The following is a 25,229-nucleotide window of genomic DNA, read 5'->3' as shown; positions in this document are numbered from 1 at the left end:
AAAATTGAAATGCTTTACTACCAGAAATGTAAAAGGTTTGTCTTCAAACAGCACTACAGCCTGTATGTTTTAAAAGGTGTAACTTTTACTTTGAAGGCAAACAGTTCCCATTTCAAGTTTGCATTGTACTTTTCACACTTTCACTGCAGCTTGGAGAGTAGGAACAGATGGGGTCACTGGCAGGTATCTGGGCTTGCATGATTGGGACTTTAATGAAATGCTAATTTCTTTTGCTTATTTTTTTCACACTTGGCTAGCAGTTTCCAGATTGTTGCAGACCAGTTTCTAAGCCCAGGCCTTTTTTTTAATGTCAACCTTACACTGTCACCACAATTGTCACATGTGCAAAATGACGAACAACTTAATGGTTAGTGGTCACATCTCTGCAAAGCCTCATTATATCAGTAATACAGTCATCTCAGGATGTTTGCAGCTTGTACAAAATATTTTTTTATTAATAATTTTGTATCTATGGACAGTTTCTTCTTAATAATAGACAGATCCTTTTGGAGGTCATTAAGGCTTAAAATCAGGGGCATGGCCTGACACAGGCGGCTATAAATGGATCATCTCTATACTGTGTTTGTGCTGTCGGTGCCTTTTGGATAATTTCTAATGCAGTTATCAGAAGAATAATATACCTTGTTGTGCAGTTATTTGTACTAACAGACTGTTAAGAAGTCTGTGCTCCTGTCATGCTGAGAAAAATTCTAAGATTTATTTATTGCTTTTGAGTGTTTTATGGAGACAGCTGGTATCAAGCTGTCTAGCATTCATTAGTTGAAAACTCAGCGCTTTGTCTTCTCATCCAAGTCTATTTCCCAGGCTCCAGAAACACCCAACGTGGCCAAAATGCTAAAATTGAATCTTAGAAACCAGGTGGGGAGTTAATAATGACAGCAACCATCTTTCTATACAATAAACTGAGTGGCTGTGAAAAATGAGATAACTCTGGATTATTTTTGAAGCAGGCTGCATGTGTAACATAACTCCATATGTTGCAGTAAAAGTGTCTGTTCATTATTAATCATAAGCTGTACTGTACTCTTTATTTAAGAAACATATAAATGCCAGTTTGATAAGGATCATTCCTCATTTGACTTTGTATTTTCATTTTCATGTGAACACAGTGTTTGGATGCCCAGCAGGAATTTGCTCCCAGCTTGAGAAGCTCTGCTCCAGCGCCTGTGACATGTTGGTTGGCTTTCTGCAAACTGTTTACTTTTTATTATTAATTTATATTTAAACTGTTTCCATTGTTGTGAGACAGTTAGAAAAGTAAGCTAGACTCAGATGGTTGAATTGCCTCTGCAGGGCTTCCACACACAGAGCAGAGTTAACACTGAGATATAAATGACACCATAAGGGTGTACTTCAGTCAGAGACAGTGGGTATAATGATGATGGTTGTCACAAATCACTGGGTTGTGCTTAATGTACTTCAAACTTTTTTTTAATTTTTTTATATTTTGTGGCCCTGTGTTCTTTAGACCAACTGTACAGCTGTTGCAAAGGAGGACACTATCCAGGAGCCACGAGGATCTCATTCTGAACATTCATTCTGCTCCAGACCAGAAGCCTGTGCTACAAAACAGGATTAGGTGCTTAAGTAACAGGGTCATAAATCACATCTTGTCATAATAACACAAAATGTGTTGTAAACCCCCAAACCGTTCCTTTTATACCTGACTTTTAGGACCTCCAAGCCTGTAGTTATGTTCATTATCAGTTAGAGCCCCTCCTCATTGTTGTTCTTCTTTGGTGCAACCCTATAAATACAGTGTACATCTTTTGCTTCTCCCCTTTTCTACAATTCCCCTGTGGGAGAGGTTGGTGTCATTTCTTTCCAACACTGTAAAACACACATATAATTCATATTTAGCCACCCTGATGTTTCTGATTGCAATTTTAGTTCAATTATTGTCATCATTATGCCTGTTTTTTGTTAGATGCTATAAATGTGTGTGCCACATATGTGTTCTAGGGAACGTGAATGCTAACATGAATAGATAATTCTTGCTAGCTTGGAAGTTGTGGTGGATTGAGCTAACCCTCTTCCCCACTGTTTGTATTTGGTCATAGGAGCTGGAGTGGGCAAGCTATTTATTTGGAGGTCTTTCTTTCTTTCACCTTTTATCGTCAGACACAACGCAGAACCACACCGGTCACACTTATCCAGGTAACTTCAGGTGTAACCCTGAAAAATGAAATTCGCAAGCAATTTTAAATCAGTGTTATTGTTCTATAAGGATTAATACGTGATCCTAAACAGAACACTTGTAAGGACTTGTTTACCACCAGTGTTGGTCAAGTTACTTGAAAAAAGTAATCAGTAACTAATTATTGATTTCTTCCCCCCAAAAGTAATCCAGTTACTTTACTGATTACTTATTTTCAAAAAGTAATTAGTTACTTAGTTGCTTTTTAAAAACATGATTTACAACCTGAATACGTAATAAAGCCATAGATCTTTCAGCCCAGTTCTTTTTCTGCATAATCCATCATACAAAATGTAATCAAATGGAAAAGTCTCTTTTAAAAACTTGTTTTATTAGTTTTATTCTTTTAACTTCATGCATCAAGCAAAAATGTAATTATATACAACACTCTCTGACTGGAAGAAATTTGTTTAACATTTAAACCTATTTTCTGCACATTCCAGCACATAAAATAAAATAGGTTTTTGTGTTTACACTCACTCTTTCAAATAAATGCAAGTGAAACACAGCAGAAAATAAATAAAATCAAAGACTCAGTCCTGTTGCTCTATTTTCAGCTGTATAGCAGGAGCAGGGCAGGCGGATGTTTGCCCTGGTGCAGGTGTGTCGCAGCGGTCAGTGGAAGATTCCGTGGCAGCGCACTCGGTGCTCGCTCGGAGGTTTGGGGGTTTTTTTCGCTGCAAAAAGAAGTTTTCTTCCCACGCACTGTACAGCGGATGCTAATGTTTTTGTCACTTTTTACGGAATCAAACTCAAAGTACGGTCAGTACTTCCACGCGTTAAATGCTGCACGCTCATACTCTCTCCCGCACTCGATATATTATCCATTGTTGATCTGCACACAGCTGTTGCCACCAACGTTGCACTCGCTTACGTCATTGTCATGAGACACTCCCGCAAAAAAATCACAGCTTTAGTAACGCAGTGTGCTTACGGGAAAGTAACAGTAATCTAGTTACCTTTTTTGCAATAGTAATCCCTTACTTTACTCATTACTTGAAAAAAGTAACGCGTTACTGCCCATCTCTGTTTACCACACATCAAATTTGTGCACACACTAATATTTTAAAAGTTAAGAATAAATACTAAAACATGATTGAGACCGTTAAACGCCAACAGGGCTGAAGCTGAAAGAATAAAACTGTCTCACTGTCTCTTAGTTTAATGGGATAACCATTGTAATCTGTCAGCTTCTCCCATGTCCTAATTATACAGCTGCAGTCTAATACTGATAAGCGTAATAGCTTAGAGAGTTAATTCTTCTGCTGGCATTACTTACCCATGTGAAATAGTCATGAAAAAAACAATCATTTTTCATGTACATGGACATGAATTGTCCATACATGAATTGGGACAGGAATAAGTGAGTAATGAATTTAAATAGGAAATGAATAACGTGTTTGTCCATAAAAGTGAGCAGGAGCCAGTATGACCATCAAGAGAAAGCTTGAAAAGAGGCTCATATTTCTGATATATGTATGTATCCTGTATGTATACTTTTGACCATGTGTGGTTAAGAGAAAACCCTAAATAAATTCAAGGTTGTACACCCGACTCTTGTTTTTTTTAAGTCATTAAAGATGTTTGCTGTACTCTATTTCCTCTCTAGAAAGAGAACAGTTCAAAGAAATAATTAAATATCCAAAACTATCATGACATTCATGCCAACGATTGTATGAGTGCACATAAACCTCTGACCACAACTGTATAAATTACAGGCCATGGCACTGTTACCTTCTAAAACAATCACAATACCTTGAAATAACACAAAAATATTATTAACAGTTCACTATAACTGTGATTAGCAGTCATGGACCATTTACACTCCAGATATCGTGGTGCATGGGCCTTCCTTCCTTTGAACACAGGGTGATGGCTAAAGATACTTTAATTTTTTACAAACTGCTCTGCCTCACTATTTTCATATACGGAATGTGTTAATAGTAGATGTCATTACATATCTATAAGCCAAGTTTTTACAAATTGTAACTGATGATACGAGTTATGTTTCATTAACTATCAGCTGCAAAAGCTAACTTCCCTAACTTGGTTTGAAAAAGCACCACATCTTATCTCACATGGCAATTTCCCATCCAATAATTACCAAAAATCCAAATTCTCTATCCTTGTATTTATGCATTTAAATTGTCTGCCTAACCACGTATCACATGATGACCCTGAATACTGAACCCCAGCTTGTGGGCTCTGAGAGAGTAAAAAATATTAATCAACATAATTCATACCGTTACACATCACCAGGCCTAAAGCTGAAATAAAGTCTTACACAAATCTAAATCTTAATTTAATGGACTAACCATTGTAATCTGCCAGCCTCCCCAATGTCCTAATTGTACAGCTGTAGCCTAATACTGATAAGCGTAATAGCTCATAGTTCATTCCTCAGCTGGCAGTAGACTTCCCCATGTCTGTCAGGGTCTCATGAGAAAATGTGAAATAGTCATGAAAAAAACAATAGTTTTTCATGTAAAAGGACAAATTCGTAAGTAATGTGGAAAATGTATTTAATGTAATAAGCATGTATTTTTTCCAGGGAAAGTGGGCAGGAACCAACATGCTCATCAAGAAAAGAGCTTGAAAACCGATGTATTTTAACCCAAACCAGAATTACTCCAAACCTAACCCAATAACCCTTAAATGCCAAGACCTAAACAAGTAGCTGTTAATGCTTAAAATTAACCAGTTGACATTTTTAATTAATAATTATACTGTCAGTATGACTCAAATTTGATTTGCTCCATTACTTCCAAATGCAGACTTCCAATTGCTGATGTTAGGAATCCAGTTGATGCAAAGACATCCTAGATATGTTGGACTTGTGTATAACACCATCAGCTGGTTGGGCTTCATTTTGTAGCCCATCTATCTAGATTCCTCTCTACCAGCCAAAGCAATTCAATGACAACACACAAACAACGTCCTTAATGTCGTCCCAGTACTGAAATCGTTTATTTTTTCTCTGACAATAAACAAAGAATATCAGTAATAAACAACTCTCAGTTTGTACTGATAAGATGACACAAGAACATTACTGTTATTATTTGGATTCTGGAAATATAAAGACATTTAGGAGGAGAGTTACTGTGATAGTGAGTGACAACAAGTGCTAATAAATGGCAAAATACACTCATCAGTGCAAGGTACAAATACAGGACATCGGAGTAAATGCTAGAAAAATACAACCCTTGTGAGAGTGACGCTCTTCGTGATGCGAGCTGTTTTAAAAACACAGACGCCATGCTTCATCTACCCGTATCAGTGCAGCCAATCTGTTCCCTGATCCTCATCTCACGCTACATATTTATTACACATATAAATGTTTTGCTACTGCTGCATTTTTACAAATATTACCATCAACAAAGAAGAGGTAAATACAGTTAATACTGATGATAATGTGCGGTGCTTTGTAGCTATACATCATGTGAAAAGAATATGGCTATCATCACCTTGATGAGTCTGATATGTAGATTCAGGTGCATTCATGTTCTGTATATGCAATCAGTTTCTTACTGATGGTGTGAAAAGATGCATCTCGGCAAATATCTACACATGATAAATAACGATAAAAGTTCAGGGGGACGGGTGGGTTAAAATCGTCAAATGTGCCGGGATGCATTCGGAACACCAAAAACAGCAGATTAAAGGACACAGTGTACTTCTTAAAGACAGAGACTCAGATATCTTACAGATAAATGTGCAGAAAAGAAGTGGCAATCGGGAAAGATCAAGACAGGAAAGAGAGGATTCACGTGTATGTGACTTTAGAGTTCTTCTACTTTCTGAAAAGAAAGTGGTAGAACTGTTAGCTTTTGATAAGTTGCGAAAAGTTCGACTAAAAAACTTGCCGTGTAATTGAAAACCGTCACACTGTTGATTTCCACAAGGGATGCTCTCGAGTTAGTAAAAATAAGGGGGGGTCTCTGTACTTTTGCTTGCCTTGAAAATTTTAGAAAAGTGCAACCCTTGAATTGCTGCCAGATATCTGAGTCACTTTATTAAAAAAATAACACCAAACAGTGAGCTAGTCATATTTGTAACACAAAAGAGAGAAGAACAGGACACAGTGTACTTCTTAAAGAGATAAAACGTGCAAACTATGACGCGGAAAATATTAAGTCCAGGAAAGAGAGGATTCACGTGTACGTGATTCCGGCTGAAGCGCATCTTAACTGTGGCAACGTTCTACATTCCCAAAATCAGTGGTGGAACTCTTGGCTTTGATTTGCTTACGCTAAGAAGCTGTTCTACTATATTTCTTGTAAAAACTAGAGAGGGTCTCTTGAATTAGTCCAGAAATAAAGATGTTCTGCTGGAGCCTAAAAATGTAAATGTCCTTCACCATTAGCTTCATAGAGCTTCCCCTGTTCTGGACTACTTTACAAGTGCCCCATAAAACAGGATGTCCAAAGAGCTGAAGTTCTCAATATATTTACAAGTTCTTTAGTTTACCTTAAATATGAGCAAAGCAATGGAAGAGTTCAGTCCAGCAAAAAAGACGTAACTGGTCTTTTGTTGCTGTGACAGAAACGTGTACATGTGAATCCTCCCTGTTGGATCTCTTCACATGCTTTAATGAAAGCTGTACGTATTAAAGTTTAACCCACAGCTTCAACCAGAGACAATAAATTTCCCTGAGCTAGCATGCTGACAACTGAGTGCGTTACCACTCTAAGATTACATGCAAAACTCACTGCTCTGTCCTGATGTCATAGCTGTGGAAACGCACAAAAAGCAGCTCACATGTGAGGAGTTTAAATTCAAAATGAAACGTGCAACATTTACCTACAAAACAGTGTCGGAGTATGTGAAATAATATTTAAGCTTTTTTTAAAAAAACTTCTTGTAATAAAACAGGCCATATGAAGCATCACTGGGATCAGAGTAAATTATAGAGGCTGAGTGCATGCAAGTGGATATTAACACAGTGACAATAAAAAGTAGTTAGCGCACACTTTAGAGAATCACATTACTCAGTCAGGTAAATGGCAATCAGTAGGTAGTGCTGTACATAGGATAACACTGTAATCTCGAGTTTTGGTGGGCCCATGGGAAAATATATTACGTATGTATCCTAGCTTAGATCGTCATTTTGTCTGGAGCAGACTTAAATCTTAAACCTTTAATAAAATGTTCACACATGGCTGGGAAATGTAAATAAATGTGGCTACATGACCTTTAAGGAGAGACAGCCAGTGCCATTATGGAGGTCTGCAGGTGAAACGCTTATGTTTGTTTGTCACAGCCTACATGACTCACCCGGTATTCAATCCTCTTAAGTTTTGCTGAAGCTCAACAGTGACGGTTAGCATGGCTCCCTCGAGCTACAGCGTCCAAATCCAGAAATGTTGTGGAGAAAAGCTGAATTTAACAGTACAGACAGATTTGTTGCACATCTGCTTTGAATCCATGTAGAGCCTATGGCATAGTCTATGAGCGGCGTTTCTCTCCAAATTTCTCATCCGGTCAATTTTAAAAATGGGAACAGAAGAAACAGAAACTGGAAATGCATAGGAGGAAACAACAGTATGGAAAATGCTAATCACAGTCTCTGTGGGCTGCATTGATGCTACATGCAGTTAGACTTCAAAAATTATCAAAATTGGTAGATTGCTGTTGTGAATGAATGCTGTATGTAGACTAAAATAACGGAAATGGTTTTGTCAGGTCCGTTTTAAAGTGGACATGAAACACTACATGTATAAAGGCTAATTTATACCACCAGCCCTGCTCTCAAAAACTGATATAGATGTAAAACTGCCTGTGAAGCTGAATTTAAGAAATAAAAGCTTAAAGTAAAAGTTTTAAAAACGTGTTTAGTGCCACTGGGAACATTATGTCACTTGGTTGGTTGGTTGTGGTCAACAGACTTACATTAGTTTATGTTAGCTAACCAGTACAGAACCAATAAATGTGGAAAAAATAAGGACACGAACAATAAAAATCAATCTAAGGGGGTCACTTTTGTGCTACCCATGGGTGCAACAATGAGCTTTATGTTAAAACCAAGTATATACTGTCCACTTTCACTTTCTATTTCTTACGTAGCTGATTGGCAAGCTGCACTGACACAGAAAAACCTACCCGTTAGCTGTAATGTTCAGGTTTGTAAAGCACTTTAGAAATTAGGACAGTGTGGAGGAGTGCCTGTTTGAGTCAGGTGGTTCACTGGACCAACAAGCTGGAGTCAGAAACTCTGATTTTTCCATGTCTGACTGAGTGTACCAAGCGGTCTGGTCTGCTGGTCTCAAAAAAGTGCTTTACAAACCCAAAAATTACAGCTAACAGGTGGATTTTCCTGTGTTAATGCAGACAGTCAAACAAAAAATAACCACTTATTGCTTAAGAAATAGAGAGTGAAAGCAGACAGTATATCCATCTGTTTATACTGTCATGTTTGCACTGAAGCACCGCAGCAATTTCCTAATGTTGTAAACCTGCTCAACATTTGGCAATAAACCCCTTTCTGATTCTGATTCTGATCTATTTTCTTCCGCTTGTCCTTATCAGGGTCGCTGTTAGCAGCAACTAGCCAAGCTGGTGACATAATGTTCCGTACTAACAGAAGATGGCATAAACATGTTTTTAAAACTTTAACTCTAAGCACTTAATTCTTAAATCAAGCTTCACAGACAGTTTTACATCTGTGTCAGTTTTTGAGAGCAGGGCTCCATGTCTAAATTTGCCTTTATATGTGCAGCGTTTCATGACCACTTTAAATAAGCTTAACAAGTAAGCTTTAATATGTGAAAAACAGCTGCTTGTTACTAACATGAGCTCTACTTTATCAATGTAACTTTCAGCTTGGAAACATGAAACCAATGTGGAAGTACGTTAAACCTGCATTCTTTCTCGTAGCCAGCAGGGGGCGACTCCTCAGACTCGCGTGTATGAAAGACAGTGGGAAGAACTCCTTTAATTTAGTTCTGACTCATGTTAACTCCTCTCCATTGATTTATGACTTTAGTAGGTGCTTTTCTGATGAGTTTATGGGTTCCGTCTATTTTAAATTATTTTTATTTTTCAAATGTATGATAGGTTTTTAAGATTTGAGAATGTTAAGATGGTGACAATGAATTTGCTGCACTTGAAGTTTCAAATACAGGATTTTGGTAACCAGTGGGTGACTAATCATAGCTATGTCCATTGTGTTTTTATAGTCCGTGATCACACCCACAATTAGAATATTTTGAGATTATAGGTAGCTCTTTTTTAATGCTACAGTAGCTTTTATGCTAAACATGCTAAATGTACATTTTAAACTTTTTTTCAAGAAAAAAAACCTGTTTTTCTGTGAAGAAAAGTCTGTTGCAGATAAATACAATCAGCTGCTCACAGCTGATGCCAAACAAGATGCAGACCTCCAAAATGGCTGCCAGACAGTTCATTGCTACACCTGAAAGGCTTCTCGGTATCTTAACGCTACACTGAGCAGAGGCGGAAGCCTAACAATGCCAAGCTGGCTTTTTGTCCCACTTCTGAGCATTTCATCCGGACACAGAATCCAAACTGTGGGATTTGGAGGTCCTCCATGTGTGGCTCGGCGATAAGTCCACCCAGTCGCATGATTTCTCTCTTCAAGTTGACTCATCCAGCTTCAGAAACTCTAAAAAGAGAAGGTGTGGAGCAGAGTGAGATAGTGGATCTCTGAACCACACAAACAATATCCAAAATGAGACTAGTTTAAAGGAGAAGCCCAAACTGTGATTAATAATAATAATATAATGGAATATTTAAGAAATGCCTTTAAAGATGATTAATCAGCTCACAGGCTTTCTTTGGGGAAAAATTATAGAGAGCAGGGTCCGCCAAAATCAAAAACTAATAAATAAATAATTGTAAAAAATGATAAACTGTTACCAAAATAATAGCATCAATAAATATCTGCATTTATTGTTACACATTTGGCATTTGAATTTACATTTGAATGGAGAAATTAAAAAAAAGTTATTAATAAAACTTTATTGATCAACCAATAAATTGACTCAATAAGAGCCTCTTCTTTTGCACATTGATACAGAAATGCATTAAAATGTAAAACTATAAAAAGAGGGTAGAGAAATAAATAAGTTTACAAATATATAAGCAATACCTGCAAAAAAAGAAAGATACGCAAAAAAAAGTAAACAAAAGTACGAATTTACAGCAGGGAAAATGACTTAACGGTTTACTGTCATGCGCTTTAATTTATTTTTTATTATTTATTGATCTATTTATTATTAATGAAAGGATAAAAAAGTTAAACAATTTTAAACACTATTTTTTTTGCATAGTATTTCTGGAGCCCACAGTGTGGACTGTGAAAAGCAGAAACAGTCCTTTGAAAATTTGTATTTCTAGCCTCCTGCTGAGCTCACACTTTTTACTTAACAAGGATCCTTTTATCTCTAAAAAGTATGAAAATTCTTCCTCAAAGCCAGCAGACTCGTTGGAGTAAGAGGACTGCCATTAAACTGCCCCACAGAGATCCACTGTAATTTCAGCTTTTTTCGCAGACACTACCTCTTTATCAGTGTCTTTCCTGTGATTTTAAGTGACCTCACACTCTCAGGTACATAAAGCAACTTTTATGGATATTCACGGTTTTATACAAGTTGAGGTTGTGACTTTTTATAAGCAGTTTTTTGAGAGCTGGGCTGAGCCATGTCCACCAGCACAGCAACTTCATCTGCAACTAAACTGAAGCTTTGTACTTGCTATTTTAATTCTGAGCCACAATTTCATATATTTGTGGACAGGCTATAATTTGTGTTTGCTTGTGTAGCTCAGTGTGCTTTTTTCTATAAAGAGTGGGGTTTGGTTTATTTTGTATACGGTAAAGGGCATAAAAGTACATGGTAGATCTTTTGCATTGACTTTGCTTTCTGGTTATAAAGTGGCTGAGGAGTGAACATTGCCTTAAGGTTCCACTTTATGTTCCTCAACTGCAGCTGCATACAGAGAATTAATTTCACACAAAAAAAAAATGTCAGCAGGTCTTGTCACTGATTCCTAAGCACCTTAAATTATGGTAACATAAGATGTATCTGGGATAAAATGTGGTTTAAATTGAAATAGGACAACTGTGATCTGATCCCATTGGGCAAAGATAAAACAGCAACATCCGTCACTGCATGTTGATGAGTGTTCCTGACGTGTTCCACACATAGTCTGAAACAAAACTGATAACTAGTCTGATTCAAGGAATATAAAGGTGGGTGAAAAATCAATAGGAAAAACCTGAATCCCTGACCCTTACAATGTGATGCCATCATAGTTCAGGTCCACTTGTTAAGGCAGCCACATGTGCCAAATAAATCTACTGAACTGGACTGTTTCATTGCCCAGCAATACCTGTGACATGATAGCAAAGCTATTTTTTGTCTGCTATCATGATAACAGCTGGAGGACATGTGCCTTTTCTGCCATAACTCAGCTAAATTTCAACTTTTTTGTTGGCTTTCCAAACAAGTTATTTTACCTCCACCTGCTTTCTTTGGAATTATTGACATATCATGAAAGCCTTCACTGCTTTTCTCACAGTCACTGGATAAAAGTGACACTCCTGCAGTGTTAACTTATGAATTTTTGAACCAACACCACAATGTGGGTCATTGTCTCAGTTTGTGTGACGAAGGCGACAAGGGCCTAACACACTATGGGGCCTTACATAAAGTGGTGCACCTGGTCATCAGATCCCCCATCAAAATGGCACACGGGCTTGTTGAATGATTTGATGAGGATGAAAAAGATGTGAATAGCATTTATGGCCTTCATAGTCACTAGATCCTAACACAGCCAAACACTAATGAGGAATTTTACTGGCAACACATGAGGAAACATCTTTTAAAAGAATGGTCTTAATCCCTCCAGCAGACTTCCAGATACTTGCAGAATAATTACTAAAGAGGACTGAGAAACTGTTCTGGACTTGTTTTGGTTTTTCCTGTTATTTTTCAACCTTTTCTCTGTAATCGCTGCATAAAGATATTGGAAATGGGCTGCTGAGGAGTGTGAAACACTTCGATGAGTGTGTTTCTATAAATAAAAAGGTATTCATGAATCTTTATGTGCATCTTGCTGTGATTGCTCATAACCTGTGGCTATTTTTTAACCCACAGGCACATCTCACGACCTACTACTACACACACAACCGTTGTAAATGCCAGCGTTAATGTAGTGTAGAAAGATGCAAATGATGTTTGGCAAACTTGTGTTAGTCATGTGTTCAGTTGCTACCATTAAGTGTGCTTTCTGCTCAGTGGGGATGAAAATGGGCTTGAAAGCAAAGTGTAGTTTGAAAGAAAAAGTTATTAGTCTTTTTTTTGTGCAGTGTGAAAAAGTGAAATTACTGAATCTTGGTCTGTCTTTATAACTGCCAGCTCCAGTGACAGGTTTTAAAGGCAGCATTTGAACGTGTCTGACGAGTCTCCCGAAAGAAGAGTTCACATTTATTTTGGTAGATAAAAACTGAAAAAGTATGAAACTTTAATGAAACTTGCCAGTAAACCTTTTCAGTGGGTTAAAATCAACTTAATAGTATGTAATTTTCAGTACTTAGAACAAACTCTGACACTGTTTTTAGTCCTTAAAAGTCCTTGTGACCCCGGCAGTTGGAGGGTTCATAATTTTGCATTTTCCAAGGCTACAGATCAAAATTCATTACACATAAAAGCCATGTGTTTTAATGGTTCAGTGCATGTTTTACAGATGAATTATTTGGTTCACTGGATTTCGGTGGTGGTAATCTGAAAATAAAAATAAACTGTGTATCATGTAAAATATGCATACAGTTAAAAATTCATATATTTTTAGATACTGACTTAAATGTGTTATTCTAGCTGTGTGCAAAAACATATTAAAGCTTCAGTTATATGACTTTCAGCCATGAGCTTTAAGTGCAGACTGTCTAAACTGCACATACTGTCTGTCACGGTATTTGTGTTTCAACTTATGGAATTATATTCTTTGATTACTGAGGTTCATGTTTTTGGGTTTCTTTAGTTTTCAGGGATCGTAGTCCTCTCTCCCTTAGTGTTTATCTCAGCCTGTGGTTAGTCTCTGTTCCCATGTTTTCCCTGTGTCCCAAGTCTAGTGCTTTAGTATTCCCTCTGTTCCAGAGACTGTCTGTTTCCATGTCAAGTCTGCGTCTATGTGATGTCATGCTTCCTGTTTTATTTTGATAGTCCTTGCCTAATGTCACTTTCTTTGTCTCGCGATTTCTGGTCCTCTCGTCGTCTTGCCTGTGCATTTAAGCCCTGTGTTTTCCTTTGCCCTTTGTTGCATTGCATCCTCACTATGCTGTGTTTTTCCCTCTGTGTTCTTAGCCGTTTCCTAGTTTACAGTTGGAGTTTTTGGTCCCAGTTTCTAGTTTACAGAAAGTTTACAGTTTACAGTCAAAATAAAGCTGCCTCTTTGAGTTTACTTCCCATTACTTCCTGCATTTGGGTCCTACATCCTGCCCACCACGCAGCAAAGCTTGACACAGTCACATATTTTCATGCAAGTTGTCCAAATATGCCTGTTCAGTTAACTTAAGTCATTCACTGCCATTGACGTCTATAGACGTCAATTGAAAAACTTACGTTGACTGCCATTGACGTCTATAGACGTCAATTACGTTTTTCAATGGGAGGGGCTAGAATACAACCTCGTCACAAAGCAAGAAATATTAGTGTCAAAGGCACTTTTCTGCTTGAAATGTATTTTTCACAAAAAGCTCGTTTTCTCCCTTTTTTTGGTCAAAACAGGCATTTTTGGTGGAACCCACCTCTCTTCTACAGCTGATTACTAAAGAATGGAAAATGGTAGAAACAAGCTTTTTTTTTGGATGAAAGAAGAGAGTCTGTTCTTCATTTTGGTAGGTTCAGCGTTTATATGATCATAACACACAGTTTTCTGTGGCTCTTCAAAAATGAGTAAAAATGCTCAAAAACCCTGGCAGTGGGGAGTTACCTGATTTGAAAATGGCTGGCAGTGAATGAGTTAAATGTTGTTTAATGGACCAGCATTAGAGATTTCTTTCATATTTCTTCATAAACTAAACTAGTAAAAGGTCCAGAGATTATTCCAAGTGTGTTGGGAAGCATTTTTTCCGTGAATCATACAACAAAGATTTCTCTCTTTTTCTAAAGAAAAACTCTTTTCGCAACATTTAGCTGAGTGAAGAAAATTCTCCAGGAGTTAGGTTTACCAGCCTCGACATTAGAAAGGTCATATTATAAATTATTTATATATTGCGGTTAAATATTTCAGTCGTTTGGATCACACTCTCCCAATTACACTTAGTCCAGAATCATATTTGTTCAAATACAAGTCTGCACTTTAAGGGCATATCACACCACATAGCTATAACTGGATTGTTATTGTGGATAACTAAAATAAAAGTTGCCAGTGTTCAAAATATATGGACCTCACTATACACTATCTCTTAAATAAATGTGGTGTCTTACAGTTGGCCAGCTGAAGTCTCGTCTGTTCTTTCTGTTGGCTCGGAGTGGCTCGTGTTTTCGATTTAATATAGGTCAACTTCTTTGGTTCCAATCCACCTGAAAGGATAAAATAAAACTAATTTTAGACATTGTTTTCTCAATGTTCTCACTCATGTCAAGAACAAGACTCAAATGTGGAGTTAGAAGAACTGCTTGACGCTGACAGGCTGACGTCTTCAAAGAGAGCACGATTATCATCCTGAATTCAAAGTGGCAGCAGATCTAAGAAACGCTAAAGGAGCTGCAGCTGACATCCAGAAAGACGGTAAATGTTTGGCTCAAACAGCCACCTCACATGTGAAAAATAATGCAAATGAAGACATGTTTTTCAGATAGGGAGTGACAGTTTAGGATGCTTAAATAAAACTGTTCTGGCTGTGGGATGTCCTGTGTAGACAAACATTTAAATATGCATTTCACCTAAAAACAGTCAGAGGCATTAACTGTTCACTTATTTGCTCCTCTGGACAATGTCTAACCAAGCTAAATGGTCCATATGTTAAGCGATCTGAGGCATTTTTTATCTATACAAACTAATTCAACTATGAGTCCTTTAAAAAAGTTATTGTTTCTCCCTCATCCTTCACCTGCTTTTAATTTTTCTCTCATAGTCAGCATATCTAAAATTTGTCTATCTTAAAAGATGGTCCTTCATTTTGATCCAATTCATAAGCTCTTTGTATTAAAATTAAACAGTTTTTCTTAAGAAATATGAGGAAAAGGAGGTTCTCAACTGTTTGCTTATCAAGAATGCAGGTTTAACATATCCTCAGTCTCAGGGCATCAAATACTGACTTGGTGTCTGAATAATAAAGAGACAAAGTCCAAAACCCATTGCTCCCTGATAAGGAGGTTTGTCCTGGTGACAAATCTGGGACTTACTTTAAGTCCTCCAACTTTTAAATATGGACCCTATGAAAGAGGACCTGTCACAGTCCTTGGATTTTTGTTATTTTGTGGTTTGGAATTCCAGGTAAATATTTTTATTCTTACTACAACTGTTTTAAAGGTTTGACTTCTGTGTTTGGCAGATTTCTGGTTTCCTGCATTGATTTCAACAATCTAGTAGATCACAAGCTTTATTTCCAGTGGTTGTTCTAATGATTAGTTTCAGTTTTGCATCCTATGTTTTGGTTCCTGGTCTTTTGTCTTTGTTTCTATTAAGATTCCCTCAGTGTTTTCCCTTCTGTTCATCCCTCTGTCACATCTTTCTGTCTTTGTCCTCCTGTGTTTCCCTGACTTTATCTTGATGTTTAGTGTAGGTCTTCTAGCCTCCATTATCAGTAAGTTTCCTTGGGTACTTGTTATTATTCATGTCCCTATCAATCTCCTTTGATTACTTCCTGTTTTTAATTAAAACGTTTGTTTCTTTTGTTTCCTGTGTTAATTTTGCATCAGCCTCTCTCCCTGATTGGTTTCTCCGCTACAACCAATTTCTCACCGTAAAGGGGTTACTGTTAGGAATAAATGTATTTAACTCAAATCATATTTGATTTATAAACTATAAAAAAAAGATTTTTGAGCATCTAAACGTAATCAGCAAGTAAAAACAAAAGTAAAAGGGGATTGGGGGGAAACAAGGAAAATAAAAAAGGAACAAATGAGTTGTGAACTATAGTGTGATGTGGTATTTATGGTATCCCTTTGGTGTCTGCTTATGTAGGTCTTTGGCTATGCAAAAATGCCAACAGCGTGTGGTGTTAGGTAAAGTGCTGACTGGTTGAAAAACTGGCTAAACCAGTAAGGGAATGGTAGAGTTCACCATGGAAAGAAAAGGGAAAAAAAGTGCTTTTAATTTCAGCTGAAAATCTTAATAACCCTGCCAAAGATAGCACTTCAAAATGATGAATGAGCTGTAATTAATATTAGCTTATATAAGTAACTTGTTAATTTATAAAGTCAGCCATCAAAAGTTCTCATTTAAGCTCTCGTTTGATTAAAAGTTACCGCCTCAAAATGTAAACCTGCTTCTTTCTGCCTCGGTGTGAAATCAAGTACTTGATTTCACACCATGAGTGTTTTTCCTTTTTCTACATGCCGTGTCATTAGCATACTGAGCAGGCCATGTGTGCAATATGCTCTCAGTACCATGATAAAGGCTCCGCTTGTTGTAACGACACCGTGATCGCTTCCAGCAATCTTTTATATAAAGGTAAATATTGAACTTTGAATCTTCAATTTCCCCGGTAACCTTGAATAACGCAGAGAACGTGTGGATAAATGTGAGTGGATCTTCAGGAAATTTCCTTATGTGCTAAGTGCTCAATAGATACATGAATAATGAATTCCCTTCAGCAAGATTTTCTCTGGATATGTCTTTTGTAAAGGAAATGAGCAGTAAATGTCAAGAATAAAGCCTGTTCTTTAAGAGGCTTTAAAAAGCAAGATCATCTTTTTAAATCACAGTGCCTACTTAGACCAACATTAAAGCCACTGACAGGTGAAGTGAATAACACTGATATGAAGAAGTGTTCTACTGGAAAGTCTTAGGTCCTGGGATTCACCTGGATTATATTGTACCACCCATTAAAATGAATTTTTTTTTCATTTTGGACAATTGAATAAGTACCTAATTTTTACCAAATTATTTTGTTGTTATTCTGCCTTAATTTCATAGCATTTGGTTTTATTTACTAATGTCTTAGAAATCTTTGATCTGGTGCAGGAACCTTAAAAAAACAAGGGGCACTCCCTGGTGACAGGAATTGATTTAAGGATGATGATTTGCCAAATGACAACAAAAATACTGCTGAGGAACAGGTTGAGGATACCCACAAATAGTCCAAGGTCCTCACCTGTCCTCTAAATTTCCTATATCCCAATCCGCTTGTGTGCTAACACGATGGAAATGCATCCCTTTTAGATCCATGTCCTCACAGATAAGAAGTCTCAACCACTAACCATAAGATATCAAGACAGTAGATTTGTGTCCAAAAAGTCTTGACCATCAGGACACAGAAAAACAAACAAACCACAACTGAGACATATCAGAAACTTTTAAATAAAAAAAAGAAAGCCATTGTATTTGTTGCCAAGACACAGGGTTAACCCTCTGAGGTCTGAGTCGTCATTGGTGAAGACTCAAACCCTAACCCTAAACGTATTCTATCATAATATGTCATTTTTATCATTTAAAAAAATGTCAGGAGTAAAAAAAAAAAAACTGTAACATCCATCAAACTTTTTTCATGTCTTTCAAAAAAATTCCTTTTTACTCTGTTATAAAACAGAGACTTATGATTACGCTGCATCCGCAGAGTGAAAGAGATCAACATGGTGATCAGACCAAAGAAAGTTGATGATGTTTGGTGATGTTAAAAAATCTGGTGACACGAAGTGGGCGGGACCTAAGGTAAAGTTTTCACACCTTCTAGTTGAGAAACTGAATGGCTACCAATGATATCTCAGGATACTGCTTACATATGACCTGGTAGTAAATACGATAGATTGTTACCTAGGCAACTGTGGCCTTGAATATCTGATCGTGACCAACTGACAGTTTCCAAGCGATGAGACATGAGTGAATCACTTCCAACATAGACACATCTAAAGGGGTTTGCGTCATAACTAATGATGACGTATACCTTAGAGGAGTTAACCTCTTTACATTCACTGTGTCACCAGTGACCTGTCTGGGGTGATGGTTGGGTTTTATTTTAGCCACATGCTAAACAGAGAAATTACTAGACAATATTTTACTCTCATAAATTTTGGAATTTGCAGTTTTCCAGATAAAAGATTTTCCATTTGGATTTGGGCACTTCCAAACAGGTGGAATTTCCACAGAAAAAGCCAAATGTTAGCCAAAACCCACTCTAAATGGATTGCTGGTGATCTGGTGGATGTTACATCAAGTATAAGATAAGTGTTTGTTACATAGATCAAACTCGGAACATTATACCAGCAACGCTACAAGTAAGAAAGATTAAGTAAGAGAGCATAAAAGTTTCCATCATTACTATAAGCTTTATTCCTGCAGTCCAAAGTTCAAAGCTGTACCTTTGGTCATTTTACCGTACCTTGTGGTGCTCTGGGTAGCCTGCTCTGGGCTTCACACACACTGGCAGAGGTCATAATGGGTTCAGACGGGGTTTGGATGGGCTGGAGGAAGGCCACAGTGGGGAAAGGCACTGACTGGATATGGGTCATGGAGGAATCGGACAGAGAGTTTGGCACCCCTGCATGGCTGCCGTCCTTATAGCTGGAGGGAATTCTCCACCGGGGTAACGGGGAAGGAGATGCGTCCTCGCTGGAGGAGCCAAGGACACTGGGAGGACTGAGGGATTGCTCTGGGGTTGATGAGGATTTGGGGAGGAGGTGCAGGATGGAGGAGAAGAAGGAACAGGATTCAGGAAGGGGGATGGTCCCGATTCCACTGTCCAACGTTCGCATCTTGCAGCCGGAGCCTGCGGCACAAGGAGAACAGCTGAAGTGGTTCAGGGTGGAGGGAATAAAAGGGAGAACATCAGGAATGAGACAGAGGGGTGACCATGGTTGAAGTGGCATTAAAGTAACCTTTAAAATAAATATGTACGGTACATGAATATAGATACTAACAGGCCTATTGTTAATCATTTATCTGGTACTCTAGCTGACTTTGTGTCTCCAGGAGCTGTTACAGTGAGGGCAGCTTTATCAATCAATAATAATGGATCTTCTCTGCAGTATCATAACTGATTCTCTCGTGCCTCCTTGTTATTCCTACCACATATCTTGACTGTTTGTCTGTTTTAAGCAGCTCGATCCTTGTGTTCTGGTCATTTGCAACACATGGTTAGTCTTTTCCTTCCTCTCTTTCACGGTCTAACTTTCAAAAGCCTTAAAAGCCAAGTCAAAAAGCAGTCCAATCTAATTATATAAGTGTGAGGCAGGGTAATGGTTTCTTTGCTCTCCAGCAGAAAATGACTCAGCCAAATCGGGTCCACTTGAACCACTGCTTTCATTTTACAGATATTGTTTGATGGCTCTGACTGTTAGCATGCACTGGTCACATGGTGAATATGAAATGCACACAATGGCATGTGACATGAAATACAAATGCACGCTGCTGGGGATATTTAATTAACAAAATATTTGAAATCTTAAATAAAAATGGTTCTGTTGTATGCATTATTTAAACGGGTGTAAGGTTAATTCTTAAATGTATTAAGCACTTTTTGTTGAAAATATAAAGTAACTTGAAAAATGAGCCCTTTTCCACAAATATTCAAAGGATGTAATGCTTTGGTAAGCAGCATTAGCTAATATTAGCTTATAAATGTAGTACACTAATCAGTAAAATCATCAAAGCACCAACTTCCAGCACAGCAAAGACAAACTCAGAATATAAATTAAAAAATAAATACTGGTGATGCTTCAAGTAGAAATTTGCTAGTAACAGTAGTAAGAAAGTAAGCTAAGTTTAGCTAGATAGCTACTAAATCAAGCTATCAAGGAATCTGTTTGGATTAGCTGATAAGCAAAGGGTGGGCAATTACTTTACCCAAGTGGCCACATGAGAAACTGGGACTGTTGTGAAGGGCCACACCAATAAGCTGAACTCAGTTAAACTCAGTAATAATGCTATCTCTTTATAAGCTTATTCACAACAGTGAACAACAGTACCAGTTTCTCATGTGGCCCCTTGAGACAAGGAAATACCCACGTTTGAGATAAGATAAAATTAGCTACCTGGCCAAATAAGGATTTGACCATCTGGGAAAAGTACAGTATCATGAACATGATATTAGATCATGGAGGATGTTTACCATTAAATGTAATGCTAAGTTGTCTTTCCTCTTAATGAGAAAGGCAGTTAATATTAGTTAACACTAGTATTTCTGCTAACACAGATGAATTGCTAGCTATGTCACACAGCAAACTGTTGTCTTAAAGTGGTCAGCTAAGTCATCCAATTACTTATGTTAGATGCTATGGCTGGATGGCTAACCACATCTTGCTTGCTAACGTTACTGCTCAGAATCTGAGTGGAAACGTTAAGTGGATGACTTGGCAAATAACTTCATCAGCTAACCTAATCCATGATACTTACTTGCATGTAAGGTCAGTGTTGTTTTTAATCCATCAGTAAATTATGTAATATAATGAAGTAAAGATTTATAACATTTATGTTATACAGTAATAGCCAGAATGATGGCAATTTTCCAGGAGGCTGTAACTTAGCTACACAACTTAACTCACAAGTAATTTTTTAAAACTAACTATACAGATATTCAGGTATTTACTGGTCTCTCAGTTGTTATACAAGGTTCATACAACATTCAGTGCATTAACAACAAAATGCCTAACTCATTTAAGACTAATATATGCAGAAATTGCACTGGACTTTTTAGCTTTTGCATCACTGTTCAGCCACATTTGCATCAGAGAACCATTTTTGTAAATCATAGGAAACCAAAAACAACATGAATCACTCCAGTCACCCATCTAGCATGCACATCATTGAAATAAGAAAATATTTCTTCAAGCTGTTGTCATGCAGACTCATGTTTTAATATGTAGCCTGAAGCATGAAGCCTGTAGGCAATCACACTGTGGAGCTGAGGCAACAGCTGTGCCCCCTTTATTAATTAAGATGTGCACGCATGAGACTTTTGAGTGCTCCTCTGGGTTTCTTCAAGCCTGTTTTTCTTCATTTTTTTCTAATTCTGATTTTAAGCTGTTGTGCCCCGATTAATTGAGAACTTAAAATGATCACATTAAAAGTCATGCTATGTTTGAAAATAGACAAATGTGGAAAGGGGAATGGTAAAACCATTATCAATAATGCTGAAAAACATTAAGTTACATTTTAACTAGAAGCTCTGGAAACACCTCAGTACCGGTAGATTGCAATTCTTTAAAGTTACAGCCTCAGCTGGAAAACATTAACATCGATTACAGTCATCCACTGCAGCTTCCTCATATTAAATAATAGCTTTAAGTAGCTATGTTTAAATCAGCCAACTTGTACTCATGCAGCAACAAACAAGAACAAATAATTGAACTGTGGAGAAGTAGGACAGAAATGTTATTGATTAGTCTGGTCTTAGGTTGGAAGTCTTCTTTAGAAAGGCAGGATCACAGAGGCTGAGAATTGATTGCTTACAACAAGCCTCAGCTGTATTGAGAACAATCAATAGCTGCTTAATGTCACAAGATAACAGTGCAGTACTTAGTATTTAAAAATTATATAGCATACACATAAAAATAATATGACATGGTTTCTGTTTAAGCAGAAAAGTTTCACTTAAAGTGTCCCTACTGTGCTTTTTCCAGCTCTGTATTTTCATTTTTTGACTCTACTGCAGTAGCTTTGCATGATTTACAGTTCAAAATAATCCTTTACTCACTATAGAAGTTCCCGACTTCATACTTCAAAGCCAACCATTTTAGCTCCTCCCCTTTTAAGCAAACTGATTGGCTGTCACTTGACAAATTATTTTAGTAGTTGGTTTGGACTAATGTGGGTCCTGATTACAATATTAGGGATATCTTCTTATTCTCTGTGACATCATACAGAGCCAAGAACAGAAAAAAACCTGCCAGAATTGGAGCATTTAATGGAGTCTAAAATATTAGTTTCTGGCTCACAGGGATTATTTGCACAAAAACTGACCTCATTATTTGAAACACTGGCCATGTTTAATATGAATAGTTTATATATGACATAAAATATTGAAAAAGCACAATAGGTCATCTTTAAGGGTATGTGTTCGATAAGTTTAAGGCAGTGGTGTCAAACAACAATCAAATTGTCAAAATCTCTTCATAGGTTTTACAGCCTTTCCTACTGATGAAGACCACCCAACAGCCATTCATACTGCATTAAAATAATTAAGCAATAGATAAACAACTAAATGACAGAAAAGTCTTTATTTACTATTGTTTATAGAAACTGTTTGTTTTTGTTTTTTATGTTTTTTTTACCATAGGATCAAAATAAAAACAAAAATGTTATTTTATTTGTTTTAGTTTTACTGTGAATTAACAAAAACTTCTGTTTTTAAATAGATTGCAGATTGCTTTCACTTCATTGTCTTTATCAGCAGCATTTCGTTATCACATTGAAAAACTGAGACTGTTCAATACTGTTGAAATTGCAGTTCTTTTTCTTATGTTTATTGAGATCGAATGCATAGTTAAATTTCTCCATACTGACAGAAGGGGCATTTTCTCTGGTTCTCTGGTTTGACTTAAGGTCAATGTGGGCTTTATGTGGCCCATGATGTAATATGAGTTTGACATCCCTGATGTTCACATCTTAATAGGTCAAAAGGCTGGGCAGCAATTTACACCTCTCAGTAAAGGGCATCTTGTTAGTGAAAATCAACTTGAAAACAAAAATAAAATCTGACAAGCTTGACTTGAATGTAAAAGAGAAACTCATCACAGAAAAATAATTCAAACACAGACCAGAAAGGGGAAATCCAGTCGTCTTGCTCCTTTTAGAGTTGCTACAGCGGATCATCTGCCTCCATCTCATCCTGTCCCAGCATCTTCTTCTATCACACCAACAGTCTGCATGTCCTGCTTCACTACATCCATGAATCTTCTCTACAGGCTTCCCCTTTTCCTCCTGCCTGGCAGCTTCATATGTAGCATCCTTTTTCCAGTACATCCGCTATTCCTTCTCTGCAAACCATCTCAGGCTTGCCTCTCTAACTTCGTGTCCAAACCATCTTAGCCTGAGTCGTCCCTCTGATGTACTCATGTGTAATCTTGTCCTTTGGATGGTGCTTAAAGACAAATGCAGCTGGTTAACCTCTTAAGCCCCAACGCCCCCTGATACGGGGGCAAAAGGCAGGAGATCAGTTAGGCTTGGGGTTTAAGAGGTTAAAGGAGTTTGTACCCTAACCTGCTGCACATTCTTTCCAGCTTGATCTCTCTGCCTAGCCAATCAACACCTTCCTTAGCATCCAGCCTTACATACAAAGCCTTTTCCTTTGCCATCACTCACTTCTGTATGCCCAGCCTCCCAATACTCTGAAATCACAAATATAAACCTTTTTTTTTTCTAAACTTTTCTCTAATTGTTGAGTGGGAATGGAAGTGGCCTCAAACATGAGCTCACTTCCACGTTCGTTATAACAATGTAGCCAAACATCCCATGACATCATTTGTATCCGACACAAATGTTGTGGATGCCAAGGTGATGTTATACCTGCCTCTCGGTGTGTGACTTTTCACGAGACTCTGTACAGCTATTTTCCTCGTTGCCGAGTGTCAAAAAGGGCGGTTTTGATTTTCGTGAAGGAGAAAGTCTTATGACTCATCAGGTGACGCCACAGGTTAGCCAATTTGTGGCATGCAGTCTGTTGACATCACATTTTTGGATTTGCTTGGATCTTTGTGCCAGGTACTATGACCTAATCGAAAACCTAATGGACTTAATGGAGTTGTGCCGAGCTGACCCAAGTCAGGACTAAAAGGGCTAATAGAGAGTCAAACAGGGCATGAAACAGGGTCTCTTGGCTGATAAACCTGCACCTTTTTACATGACCAGCCTTGCATCTTTGGTTTATAAAATGAGATTATTATTGGTGCTATTGTTATTAGGCAATAATGATTACCTGCAGAACGAGCAGCACACTCGTTATGATATAGTTTAGTAAGTTATATAGGGAGATATTATGTAAGGAGCAGATACAGCACTCCATGAATGCTGCAAATCTATGGCAAAGATGATGGATGCCCCGCTCCTGCCGCAGAGATCCTGACAACAACCAAACGAATCATATCATAGTGGATCGAACAATTCAAAGTTTCGCCGCATGCTGTCCAGATATTAGCTGTGCATATGACTATCCATATCGGGTCAGTGGCACGTTTCACTAGTTTGGTTATATGAGCACTTTGGTTGGTGATAAACACATGGACTATATAAAAGAAGGACGTAGCCACCGTGATGTTGCCCGTTATGAATACTTGAGCTTGGTGATTTGAAGGTGGATGTGACTATGAAGCTGCATGCTTCGCGAGCGCACCCTGACAAATAAATACCAGTCCATTTCCATCATGCAAACAACTTTAAAACTTTTAAGACATGTAATTTTACAGGCGTGTGACGCCCCAGCTGCAGCAACCTGTCCTGCATTATGCATTCCCTTGTTTGTCCCTTTGTTTTGCCTTGCAGGCTCCTGGTAATCAGTGCAGCTGGGAGCACCTGGCTGGTCTCTGTAGCACATTTATGAGCTGGCTGTCACAATATTTCCTCTCCATTCACCGTGCACCTTTTATTTGAGGTTTTATACAAAACTCCACCCTACAGTTAACATTCAAGCACTCCTGACGACTTACACACCTAATAAAATTGTAGTTTTTGCCTCTTTTTAGTTAACAAATTTGCATTAAACTGTGTCTCTGCCATTACTTTTCATGGCTCAAGAGTTGGACCATGACAAGGGGGTAATAAAAACATGTTTTTATCTCAGCTGGATTTTAAAATAAGACTTCAGTTTGATGAGGAGTGGCTAAGATAAACTCTAGTGGCTTCAATGCACAGCCAGAAAGTTTCTCAGTAAAGTATGAGACTGAAAATGAGAATT

General features: G+C 37.7%; 1 protein-coding gene across 3 annotated transcripts in view; it reads right to left on the bottom strand.

Moving 5' to 3' along the window:
- Positions 1-8,880: 8,880 nt before the first annotated feature.
- The window catches only part of LOC146691215 (nck-associated protein 5-like), a 99,667-nt gene continuing 83,318 nt past the window's right edge, over positions 8,881-25,229 (bottom strand). Inside the window, exons 12-14 of one of the 3 annotated variants that reach the window (XM_085434520.1) lie at positions 18,723-19,109; positions 14,665-14,760; positions 8,881-9,839 (exon numbers count right to left, since the gene is read on the bottom strand). In XM_085434520.1, the coding sequence (XP_085290646.1) occupies positions 9,838-9,839; positions 14,665-14,760; positions 18,723-19,109 (485 nt within the window). In that variant the 3' untranslated portion in view covers positions 8,881-9,837. Of the gene's footprint in view, positions 9,840-14,664; positions 14,761-18,722; positions 19,110-25,229 lie in introns of those variants that run through there. The other 2 variants (XM_085434521.1, XM_085434522.1) reach the window with 2 other exon arrangements.

Source organism: Copadichromis virginalis, linkage group LG16, assembly GCF_057382275.1.
Source record: "Copadichromis virginalis isolate Kocher_CV1m ecotype Utaka linkage group LG16, C_Virginalis_male_GT1.1, whole genome shotgun sequence".
In the NCBI taxonomy this organism is placed as follows: Eukaryota; Metazoa; Chordata; class Actinopteri; order Cichliformes; family Cichlidae; genus Copadichromis; species Copadichromis virginalis.
The sequence above is the reverse complement of the archived record's forward strand: the minus strand, read 5'-3'. Positions and strand labels throughout refer to the sequence as shown.